The 13,503-nt window shown below is 36.1% G+C and overlaps 1 protein-coding gene across 5 annotated transcripts in view; it reads right to left on the minus strand.

Annotated features, from left to right (window-relative positions):
- The window catches only part of JMJD1C (jumonji domain containing 1C), a 318,317-nt gene that overhangs the window by 177,935 nt on the left and 126,879 nt on the right, over positions 1 to 13,503 (minus strand). For all 5 annotated transcript variants that reach the window (XR_006821311.1, XM_046027799.1, XM_046027795.1 and 2 more), the window contains exon 2: positions 12,917 to 13,081. Coding sequence is in view for 3 of the 5 variants with exons in the window: in XM_046027795.1 (XP_045883751.1) it covers positions 12,917 to 13,081 (165 nt within the window). In the remaining 2 variants the exon portion in view is untranslated. The remainder of the gene's footprint in view (positions 1 to 12,916; positions 13,082 to 13,503) is intronic.

The following is a 13,503-nucleotide window of genomic DNA, read 5'->3' on the forward strand; positions in this document are numbered from 1 at the left end:
AATGCCTGAGTCCCCTGGCCAAAACCCAGCTGGGGTCCAAAGATCAGAAGCACATTAAGTAGGTAAAACAGGGCAGAGAAAAAGATGTTTCTGGGATTCCTTGCTATGGGAGCCCCGTGCACTAAGGATATAAATCTACTGGTGAAATCCTAATGGAGGCTACAGTTAGATTAAGGGGATATAGAAATGTAAAGGTTAATATAATTAAGTAAAACATTTAAATGACAATTGGAGGGGTTTTTTGTTTTTTATTTTTTTAAAGATTTTCTTTATTCATTTGACAGAGATCACAAGTAGGCAGAAAGAGAGGAGGAAGCCAGCTCCCTGCTGAGCAGAGAGCCTGATACAGGCCTCAATCCCAGGACCCTGAGTTCATGACCTGAGCGGAAGGCAGAGGCTTTAACCCACTGAGCCACCCAGGCGCCCCAACAACTGGAGTGTTTGAACAGACTTTATGTAAAGTAAGCTGCATCTCCTTTACCTGAAAATATTACTTATATCTGACTGGGGAAGGTTTCTCCTTCTTAATACTTAATAGTATTAAGTAATACCATAAAACAAAAAGCTTATAAAGCCATTATAAGGGCAGCAGTGATTGGACAGTTTAAGTGGGAACCAACAAGAATGCTCTAAACCACACACACTAGTTAATTTCAAATAATATAGAAAAGAAACTAGACAAATTCTGTGGACAATAGCCCTGTGAACAGGACTCTCAAGTGCCAGTATCCTTTGTCTCCTATTTTTTAGGCTATATCTACTATAAAGGATACCATTTGGGAAGAATCTCTGGATATGGGTCCTATTGGGCTAATGGACCATGTGGTCTTTAACTTCTGGCAAACTGACCACTAAATAACTTGATGACCAAATGCTTACTAAGGTCTCTATTGATAATACAGAAAACATAGTAGTGGCCATGTCCAACAAGCCACAGTGTACTATGCACAAATTGCTATCACCCTTACTTTTGTTTTTTGTCCATCCTGAGACAAGGAAGAACTATGGGAGGCTTTATGGCACAATCTAAATTATATCTAGGTGCAATTACTCATCTAATCCTAGTATAAGGACCCAACATTTTAGAGTAAAAAAGATGCATCCTAACTGTACTCTATTAGTACACAATGATAATAAAATGCATGGTAGATTCAACAACACAGGCACACAAAACAGAAAAGGACGTTAGAGGATATTGCTACTGGTCTAGTCATTGTAGGACAAGATGAATTTGTTTTTATTTTATTTATTTGACAGAGAGAAATCACAACTAGGCAGAGAGGCAGGCAGAGAGAGAGGAGGAAGCAGGCTCCCTGAGGAGCAGAGAGCCCAATGCAGGGCTCGATCCCAGGACACTGGGATCATGACCTGAGCTGAAGGCAGAGGCTTTAACCCACTGAGCCAACCAGGCGCCCCGAATTTGCTTTTAATGAGTAGTGGCATTCAGAAGACGACGACCTACTAACTAGAATAAGCAGATTAGAGGGAGTTCTCCTCCAGGAGGAAAAAGGAAGGGATGAGAATCAGCCTATGAAGATAATGGGGCAGGCAGACTCCAAAAACATTTCCAACATTGAGAAAGACCTATACTTTGACCTAAAAGGGCCTCCCGACTGTTTTAATACAGACGGAGAGTATAGTAACCAGGGACAATGGCCCTCCATCTTAGATACTAAGGCTCAAGGGGCACACCTAATCCCTAAGGGGATTTTATGGACCTCCACACCTATGGAAGTTCTTCTGGGGCAGCTGTATATACATTGATGCACTGTGTATGACTGCTTTACCCCCACAACCAATTGAAATAAAACATACCCTTCCGTATAACCTAATAGAGGAAGGAACTAATCTGAATACATCGTGTGCCCTTCCTGTAGGACAGAGGTGGGTCCTACAATATACAACACACAGTGGGAACCAGTCTTAGTACAAGTTTGTGGACTGAGAATTGCTTTGTTCCAAACTTGACTTGGAACCCAGAGATAACAGAATAAGGGCCAACTGTAACTAATACAATTGTATATGGGTAAGAGTTAATTCTGTTGAGGAGACAGATTCCTCTGCAATTCTGACTAATCTGTTCTTTAATGAAACTGAAATGTATTATGAACATACAGCAATTGTAACCAACATGTAACAATGACATGGTTGGGAAGATTCACAACCAATATAAAAAAGTCTAAAAATAAAATACTGGTGATAATCAAATGTATCAGGAGATTAGGTTAAAGCCTTCTCAGAACACAATGCTGATAGAAAAAGAATGGCCTGAAGAAAAACTACATTTAGCTAGCCATCAGTTAATTTCTAAGCTAAGTTTATCAAGTGATAAGTTTACCATAAATTACAAATAGCAGTAAATCATGGGAGTAAATGAGTAACAAAATTAGTACAAGAATATGAAAATGTATGAAATGGCTTTATAAGTCAGATTAACTATTTATTTATATCTTTCCCTACTCCACACTAGCTCCTCCAAATGTTGGGCATATTGATAATGTTGCTATTGCTATGACTATAAATGCAATTTAAAGTACAGATATCCCGAAAAATATGCTGTAGGAGAGCACAGGCCAAGGGCTAGGGGGTGGCCTGTCTAATGAAGAAGCTTCTCTACCCAAGAGATCTGGCCTAGATGTCAGTTACTAAGAGGTGATCTCTAGGCCTTTGGAATATCCTGCTTGATAAGAGTCTTTGTTTGCCTGAGGACTTTGGCCATTGAACAGTTTAATAATGTGATTTATGATGGGCACTTTGGGCATTTCAGTATCATCAGTTACAACGTCCAGAGGAAGTGGTAACTATAGGCATTAGTCCAATGTCCAGGAGGAAATAGAGAGTAAAGCTCAGGTATGCAGACAGTATGTAAACATATCCAACAAAAACTGTGGACAGCAATGACTTAGATGAGCATCTCTGGTTGCTAAAACTCTGTGTAGTGTTGTACATTGTGGTTGGAAAGACAGAATGATGTCCATGACCTTATAGTCCATGTTGTGGACCCCTCCTATATTCTGCACCCTATGCATCTCTTCCATTGGCCTATTTTAATCTTTATCCTTTATCTGCAATAAATTGTAGGCACTAGAATTACAGTTGTCAGAGAGTTCTAGGAGTCCTTCTTGTGACTTAACAAACCTAAGAATGGTATAGTAGGTACAACTATTATGAAGACAGTGAGACATAGAAAAAAATAACTCAAGTTCATCCTGCTATTATCCACAAATGACACAGTAGGCATTTGAAGAAAGAAATCCAACATCAAGACTTATGTTAATATATTACACTACATTCCTAGATGACTGCTAAGGTTCTCTTTTTCAACAAATACATTGTCTAAGACTAGAAGATTTTTTTTTTCAATTTTTTTTTTTTTTTTTTTTTTTTTGACAGAGAGAGATCACAACTAGACAGAGAGGCAGGCAGGGAGAGAGAGAGGAAGCAGGCTCACCGCTGAGCAGAGAGCCCGATGCGGGACTCGATCCCAGGACCTTGAGATCATGACCTAGGTCGAAGGCAGCGGCTTAACCCACTGAGCCACCCAGGCGCCCCTAAGACTAGAAGATTTCTAAGGTCATATCAAGCCATGTAAATATATGAGCAAATAGTAATTAAGATGGACAAAAACAAACCTTAAATAAAGCGTCATTATATTTTATTTTGTTATCTGTCAAGTAAATTTTTTTTAAAAAAGGACATTAATTAAAAATGCTGTATTAACAAAACTTTAAAAATGCTATCAAAGTATATTAACAGAAGACAAAACAAATCTACTAAAAGAATTCATTTGAAGAAAATCATTTCCAAAATAAAAAATACATGATGGGGTGCCCAGCAGGGAGCCTGCTTCCATTCCTCTCTCTCTGCCTGCCTCTCTGCCTACTTGTGATGTGTCAAATAAATAAATAAAATCTTTTTTTTTAAATATTTTATTTATTTGACAGAGAGAAATCACAAGTAGGCAGAGAGGCAGGCAGAGAGAGAGGAGGAAGCAGGCTCCCTGCGGAGCAGAGAGCCGGATGCGGGGCTTGATTCCAGGACCCTGGGATCATGACCTGAGCCAAAGACAGAGGCTTAACCCACTGAGCCACCCAGGCGCCCCAGCTTTTATCACTTAAAAAGTGTGATACCTTACTACATATAATTTGATCTCATAAAGTGTTTTACTTTGCAGAGAAATAACAATCCTAAAGGTATAGTATCTTTTCTACTGCTTCATTATTTACCAAAGTACAAAGAACTGTAAAACTATTAATTCTAACTCTGGAAACTCGATTTTCAATATGTAAAAACTATTTGTTTCAAAGTTCATAGTTGGAATGTGGCACAGGTTCACATTTCAGTAAAATTTGGTTGAGGTTGTAATCTAAAAACCAAGTTTGGCGATGTAACAGCCAGATATAAAGGTATTTTGTCCCAAAGAACAGTGAAGTCTATTCTCATTTGAAAGGGTTTCTTTCAGAACAGAGAAAAACTAAAAAGTCCTTTCACTAGGCAAATAATCTAAAGGCAATATATTGATAAACATTTACATGTTTATGATCTAATCACAATTCCTGATCAAACCAGAATGACCTATCTAAAGAAGTTGAAAAAGTTGCACTGGGAAGAAAAAGTCTGAGTTTCCTAAAACTCACTACAGAAAATCAGATAAATTATTACAGATTAGAATACTTAGTTGGCAATAAAATTATGAGTTCTTTCCTTCTGCATCTTGAAAATAACCCACTTTGGGTAATTGTATATCTCCTCCTCTCTTCCACGACAATTTAAGATCTCACATTTGTATTTGATTAGAATAAGGGTGTCTATTATAAGCATTTTAATTATTTGTCTTTGACTATTACTATGTTTAAAATTGGTAACTTACGTTTTTAAAAAAATATTTTATTTATTTATTTGACAGACAGAGATCACAAGTAGGCAGAGAGGCAGACAGAGAGAGAGAGGAGGAAGCAGGCTCCCCACCGAGCAGAGAGCCCAATGAGGGGCTCGATCCCAGGACCCCGAGATGATGACCCGAGCTGAAGGCAGAGGCCTTAACCCACTGAGCCACTCAGGCGCCCCAATAACTTACATATTTTTAGCACAGCTGGCTGATTATGCTTTCCTGTCATTTGAATTTAGTATAAAGTAACACCCAGGAAACTTGCTGTATTTCTCAATAAAATTCTTTTTCAGTAGCTGGGGGAGAATAAATTCATGGTATCACATCATAAATAAGCATTTATTCACTGTCTAAGATGGATAAAGCACTGTGTTAGACTTCTAGGAATGATCCAAAGATGACTAAGACATGACTCCTGTTCTCAGGGAACTTACAATCTAGTAGGGAAAGACAGACATGCAAACAAATAGGTATAATACAAAGCAGAGGTGCTAGTTGTTAAAACAGAGATACAAACAAAGTTCTACAGGAAAACGGGATGGTGAAATTAATTCTGGTTAGGGTTATCTGGAAGGCTGAGCCAGCAGAAAAGTAGTAGAAAACTCTGGCCTTTAGAAAATGTAGCAGTGTTACAGCCCAGCTGGGTTAGGGTCAAAGCCCCACTCCCCACAGAAAGTTTTCCTAAAGGAGATGGAGCCAGGGCCCTAATCCAGTTAGGTAGGTTACTCGTTGATTTCAATTATGAATGCCAACACTTTCTTTCCCTGATGCTGATAAATGTGACTTAATGAGTATTTTACTTTACTTAAAAAATGAAATTTAACAATATATTAAGTAACTTACATAAAAATGTATAAGATACCTTGGCTTTCATCATCAGAATAGCCTCAGTTGGTACCCTGATCATATAGAACCAAACCAAAAAAAAAAAAAACCAAAACGACACGACTTCAGCATGTTATATAGCTGGTGCTCCAATGTATGTTTTGCTATTGATATATTGGGGGGGGGGGAAAGATGAAGAGACAACTCCAGAGAACTGGGTATTTTATTATCCCATATTTTGTTGAAGTTTTAATTTTTAAATTTTTAAAATAAACTTTAGAAAAGGTTAATGAGACTACAGGATTCTTTTGTTATATCATGATTTCAAGAACCAGCAGATACACTGCCAGTTTCGACTGATTTCTTAGAGTAAGCAGACAATATAACCAATGTGTAATATTTAACAGGTACCACACAAGGGGTCAAACAACTAGAAAGAGGATAATACAAACATATGTTTAAGTACAAAAGAACATGAAAGCAAGCATCATATACACAGAATTAGAAACATTAAATTTGTAGAGAATTAAAGACAAGAATATTAGTTTCTGCTGTTTAGTCTCCCCCCCACTGTGTTTAATTCTATTTATCTCATATGTAACCCTAAAATTTCTCAGATTTGTAGATACAGTATACTGCTTTATGAATTTAAAAACTCTGAATTTCATAACTACTGCTTGTAAGTATCATCAAATTAGCTTCATTTTAATGAACAGTAGGGAAATGATACAATCTCAGTTATGTGTACTAAACATAAATGAATGTTGGTAGAAGTCTTATGAAACTTAATGGTTATTTTCTAGAGTATATCAAGCATTTTCATTTCAATTATTTGTTCCCTTAATTTTTACAACCTCCTGAAACAAAGAAAGAAAAGAAGCAGGAAGAAAGAAAGGAAAACTCATCCTGACTGTCTGGATTAAGGAAGATATCTCAATATATAGATGTCCTTTAAATATAAACATACAATTCAAAAAGTCTTGCTATCATAAAATTAGCTGAACAAACCATCAGACAAATACAAAAAGCATCTTTAATAATACAAAGAGAGCTTATAACAAATATTAGAAAAACACAAAATCCTAATAATATGTAATTGAAAAAAGATAATCACAAAAATACAAGTTGCTAATATGAATATTCATCCCATTAAAGAAATGCAAATTAAAACAATAAAATAGTACTTTAAAATACCAAATTAGCAGATTTAAAAATTAAAACATTCATTTCTATATTCAAATTGTAAATGTTTGGCTTTTAAAACAAGACATTCTGAAAAAAAGTAATCAGTGTTTGTGGGGGTGGGAATAAGATGGAGGATAGGATTAGGTGAGATGAAAGCACTCACACACTGAATGGGGACAGTGGCAATAAGTATTTGTGGAGAATATCAGGAGATTTTTATGTATTTTTTTTCAAGTTCATAACTTCTGACCATTAATTCTACTACTATGAATCTAAATTTTTAAAATAATCAGAGATGCAGACAAAGACTTACATTTTTATCACAATAATATTTATCAGTTATTTATAATCACAAAAAAATTAGGAACAATACCAAATATTAGGGCAATGGATCATTATTGGATAAAATATTATGTAGCCACTGAAAACTTAATACTTGTGAGGAGGAACGAACACATTGAAATATCAAGTAAAACAAGCAGGATCTACAATTTTAATGCAGTCTTAGCTAAAATCATGATTAGAAAGCAGAGATTTTATATCCTGCTGTTTATTTATTAGTTTTAATATATGGGAAGGCACATAAAATCTTTAGGGTTTTCTATATATAAGATCATACCATCTGCAAACAGAAATAATTTTACTTCTTCCTTTCCAATTTAGATGCCTTTTTTTTCTTTCTCTTGTCTACCTGCTCTGGATAGAACTTCCAATGCTATGGTGACCAGAAAAGTACCCTCTTGGTCTTATTCTCAATCTTAGATAAAAAGCTTCCATTCTTTCACAATTGTATATGATATTAGCTAAGCAGAAGGATATAAAATCAACACATAAAAACCAGTTGTGTTTCTATATTCTAATTATGAAAAATCTGCAAATGAAATTATTAAATTCATTCCATTTACAATAGCATCAAAAAGAGTAAATTACTTAAAAATTGACCAAGAAGGTGACAGACTTGTACAATGAAAACTACACAATACTGCTAAAAAAATTTAAAGAAAACATAAATAAATGGACATCTTGTAGTTATGAACTAAAAGGCTTATTATTGTTAAGATGCCAATACTACCCAAGTAATCTGCAGATTCAATGCAAGCTCTAACAAAATCCCAAAGTTTCAGGCTGAAGTAGAAGTATCCATCTTGAAACTCATATGGAATTCCAAGGGACACTGAATGGCCAAAACAGTCCTGAAAAAGAACAAACTAGGAATACTCACATTTCCTCATTTCAAAACTTACTACAAAGCTACACAGGGTCCCTGGTGGCTCAGTAATAGTTGAGCGTCCCACTTATGATTTCAGCTCAGGCCATGATACTGAGGCCTGCATTGGGCTCTGCACTAAGTGAGGAGTTGGCTTGCAATTCTCTCTCCCCCTCTCCTTCTGCCCCTACCCCAGAGGGGCATTCTCATACACTCTCTCTCCATCTCTAAAATAAATAAGCAAATCTTTAAAAATTTCAGTACTTTGGTATTCTATGGTAATCAAAACAGTGTAGTACAGGCATAAACACAGACATAGACTGATGGAAAAGAGAACCGAGAAATAAACACTTGCGTATATGGTTAAATAATTTTTGCACTAGGTGCCAAGACCATTCAAAAGAAAAAGGGAAGTCTATTTAACAAATGGTAATAGGAATACTAAATATCAACAAGGAAATGAAAGAAATCGAACACTCACCTAATACCATAAGCAAAAATTAGCTCAAAATAGAACAAAGGCCTATATATAAAGCCTAAAATAAGAAAACTCCTAGAAGAAAACATACAATAAAAGCTTTATGATACTGGATTTGGCAATGATTTCTTGGAAATGACCCCAAAGGCATGGGTAACCAAAAAAGTAAGTGAACTGGACTTAATGAATATTAAAAATTTTGTGCATCAAAAGACACTATCAACAGAGTAAAATGGCAACCACAGAATATAAGAAAATGTTCAAAGAATCCATCTAATAAGGGATTAATATCCAAAATATATCGAGAACTCATAGAACTAAACAAATAAAAACAACCTGATTCAAAAATGGGCACAATGGGGGCGCCTGGGTGGCTCAGTGGTTTAAGCCACTGCCTTCGGCTCAGGTCATGATCTCAGGGTCCTGGGATCGAGTCCCAAGTCCGGCTCTCTGCTCTGAAGGGAGCCTGCTTCCCTCTCACTCTCTCTGCCTGCCTCTCTGCCTACTTGTGATCTCTCTCTGTCAAATAAATAAATAAAAAAATCTTAAAAAAAAAAAAAAATGGGCACAATGTTGGGGCACCTGGGTGGCTCAGTGGGTTAAAGCCTCTGCCTTCGGCTCATGTCATGATCTCAAGTTCCTGGGATCGAGCCCCATATCAGGCTCTCTGCTCAGCGGGGAATCTGCTTCCCCCTCTGGCTCTGCCTGCCTCTCTGCCTACTTGTGATCTCCCTCTGTCAAATAAATAAATAAAATCTTTAAAAAAAAAATGGGCACAATGTAAACAGACATTTCTCCAAGGAAGATAAACAAATAGCATATAAGCACAAGAAAAGATGCTCAATATCCCTAATCATTAGGAAAACATAAATCAAAACCACACCTCACACCCATAAGAATGGCTATTATCAAAACCTAAAACCAAGTATTGCCAAGAATGTAAAATAGTACAGCTGCTGTGGGAAAACAGTATGGCAGTTACTCCAAAGTTTTAAAAATACAATTACCACATGATCCAACAATTCCACTTCTTCAATTCTCAAAAGAATTGAAAACATGTTCTCAATGAGATATATGTACACCCATGTGCATAGCAGCATAATTCGCAAGAGCCAAGAGGTAGAAGCAACATACAGGTCCTCCAACAGACAAGTGAATAAATATAATGTGGTATATACATAATGAAATATTATTCAGCCTTATAATGGAAGGAAATTCTCATACAGGCTACAACATAAAAATAAACCTCATCGACATTATGCTAAGTGAAATAAGCTAGTCATGAAAAGACAGATACTGGATGATTCCACCTCTATTGCGATTGTTAGGGTAGTCAAAATCCTAGACACAGAAAATAAAATGGTAGTTGCTGGGAGTTGGGAAGAAGGAGGAATGGAAAGTTGTTGTTCGATGGTTATAGAGTTTCAGTTCTGCAAGATGGAGTAAGTTTTGTAGATGGATGATTGTATAACAATGTGAATATACTCAATGCCACTGAACTTTATACTTAAAAATAATTAAGGTGGAAAATTTTATGTTAGGCATATTTTACCATATTTTTAAAAATTCTTTAATTCTATGGTGGGAAAAAAGCAGAGAAATACTTTATAAGAAAATATGTCAAAATATGTCATGCTTGGTGATGAAAATAGAATGATTTATGATTTTCTATTTTATACCACTTAGCATTTTCCAACTTTTTAATGTGTACCTTTTTTGTGTAAGAAAAAAAAAGCTGAGGGGCGCCTGGGTGGCTCAGTGGGTTAAGTCTCTGCCTTTGGCTCAGGTCATGATCTCAGGGTCATGCCCCATGTCAGGCTCTCTCTCTGACTGCCTCTCTGCCTATGTGTGATCTCTCTCTCTGCCAAATAAATAAATTAAAACCTTAAAAAACAAAGAAAGAAAAAGAGCTGAATTTTAAAGAGATTACATAATTAAATATTTTGTGAGGTTAAAAAGGTTCTCAACAGAAATAAATTTCTAAAATAATGACAAAAATTATTATTAAACAATATTTTCTAATTAAAATTTTCTCCAAAATCAGTAATTTATGAACATATAGGAATTCACCTTGATTTTAGTAATTATCTCTAAGACAGAGCAAAGATTTCCTAAAGTTCTATTTATTCTTTAACTATGATACTGAGGTATACTTTCTGGTACTGTTGTTATTGCTTCCTCACTTTGAGGCTTTTCATACAAGATTCACATGAATGTCAAGTTTTAGCCAATTTTTTTTTAAAAGATTTTACTTGTGGGGCACCTGGGTGGCTCAGTGGGTTAAGCCTCTGCCTTCGGCTCAGGTCATGATCTCAGGGTCCTGGGATCGAGCCCCGCATCGGGCTCTCTGCTCAGCAGGGAGCCTGCTTCCCCGTCTCTCTGCCTACTTATGATCTCTCTCCCTATCTGTAGCAAATGAATAAAATCTTAAAAAAAAACAACAACAACAACAACAACAAAAACCAAACAAAAAAAAAGATTTTACTTGTTTATTTGACAGACAGAGATCACAAGTAAGCAGAGAGGTAGGCGGTGGGGCAGGGAGAAGCAGGCTCCCTGCTGAGCAGAGAACCTGATGCGGGGCTCGATCCCAGAATCCTGAGATCATGACCTGAGCCGAAGGCAGAGGCTTTAACCCACTGAGCCGCCCAGGCTCCCCAAGATAATTTTTGAGTTAAAGTTTATAAAATTAAAAAAATATGTTAGTCATGGCTTTAAAATCTCCATATTAACAATTCAATATATTCATCCAACAAATATTTCTTAAAATCTAGTGGGTTGAGCCTCTGTCTTCAGCCCATGTCATGATCTCAGAGTCCTGGGATCAAGCCCCACATTGGGCTCCCTGTTCAGCGGGGAGCCTGCCTCCCCCCCTCTCTCTGCCTGCCTCTCTGCCTACTTGTGATCTCTCTCTCTGTCAAATAAATAAATAAAATCTTTTAAAAAAAATCTATCATGGATAAAATTCTTATTTTGCTAAACCATTCAAAGTATCTTACCAAAACTATAGATCATAGATAGCATCTTCCATCTTTTAATATTATATATATTTTCTTTAAAAAATATTATTAGTTCATTTCATTCTTTTTCCCTCCCTGCATTTTCTTTTTAACCACTTATCTCCTCATATTTTTAAAGGTCTAACTCATTAAAAGAGAAAATGTACAAACAATACAATTATTAACAAGAAAAACTATTCTTGTAAATAGTTAATTTATGTTAAAAAATATCTGAAAGTACCTATTCTCATGGTATTTATACCAAATACCTGCAATAATGTTTTAATGGCTTTAAAAATATTTCTCAGATATCAATGTAAGAACATTATTTCATTCAAACATATACAGCCCAGTGGTTAAACAGATATGGCTTTCTTCCTAATAGAACTTTTTTTTTCTAATAGAACTATCTTATTTGGTTAGTATGTTTCTCTTTTTTTTTTTTAAGTGTGCCTTTTTTTTTTTTAAGTAATCTCCACACCTAATGTATGGGGCTTCAACTCACAACTCAAAGATGAAAAGTTGCACGTTCTTCTGATTGAGCCAGCCAGACTTCCTTAGTATTTTTCTTGAACAAAACTCTTCAAACTAGCTGAGAATTCTGTGAAATCTATATTTCTTAAATAGAACATTTTCTGATATGAAGTAATTTTATCTATTACATGAACATACAATTTCACATTAAATATCTACTATCATCCACAATGAATTGTCAACTTTTTTTTTTTTTTTTTTTTTAGATTTTATTTATTTATTTGACAGAGAGAGATCACAAGTAGACAGAGAGGCAGGCAGAGAGAGAGAGAGGGAAGCAGGCTCGCTGCTGAGCAGAGAGCCCGATGCGGGACTCGATCCCAGGACCCTGAGATCATGACCTGAGCCGAAGGCAGCGGCTTAACCCACTGAGCCACCCAGGCGCCCGAATTGTCAACTTTTATTAATTTTAATAAACGAAGGAAAATTACATGCTACTGATACTTATAAAAAGTACCCTCTTATTGTCTACCTACAAAGTCTCAAGCTTGCAAAACTTCCACATTACACACAAACTAGTCAACTATGTTAGTAACCTTTGATCAAATTTATTTATATGTTTCTTCTAACTGGATAGATTAAACTATTTCTAGGCTAAATATTCTAAAGGAGTACTAACAAAAAGGACACATAAAATTGTTTAACAAAATAAAAGCCATAGTTTGAAATTTCTGTCAGATACTTCAGAGCCTCTTCAGGAATAATGTATGATCACCAAGATAAATCTGAACTTACATCCAGTTCTTGTTCTTTTAAAACAAACAACTGAGAATGTTTAATGAAACAGGAATAGATCTTACCAATGCAGGCCACTGAATCTGTTTGCTCTTTGATCCCTGAGTCTGGCTAGGGTCGATCCTTCTGGCCCAGATTAAGTGGTATTCCACCAAGAAAGTTGAAAAATCTTCATATACTTTAACCCACTCTCGTTTATCCCATTCAAGATCATCAAATTCCACATACACCTATAGAAAAGAAAACATAAAACTCCATAAGCAATGCAGAATGTGACATATACACATATTTTTAAAAAGATTTATTTATTTTAGAAAGAGAGAGAGTTGTGGGGGGAGGGGCAGAGGGAGAGAGAGGTCTCAAGGAGATTCTGAGCTGAGCACAGAGCCCCATGCAGGGCTGGATCTCATAACAATGAGATAGTGACTTCAACCAAAACCAAGAGTTGGATGCTTAACCAACTGTGCCACCCAGGAGGCGCCCCCGCCCCCCACCCTCAAGTAAGTTACTTTAAAATAAAGGCACGGAGCTGAATTAGAAAAGACATTAACAAAATACATTATTTGAATTAACATTTCTCTTAAAATCATTCTTTAACTTTCTCATTAACCACATCAGAACTCCCTACTTGTATGTCGAGAAGACAGACCAT

The sequence above is a fragment of the Meles meles genome, chromosome 13, assembly GCF_922984935.1.
Source record: "Meles meles chromosome 13, mMelMel3.1 paternal haplotype, whole genome shotgun sequence".
NCBI lineage: Eukaryota > Metazoa > Chordata > Mammalia > Carnivora > Mustelidae > Meles > Meles meles.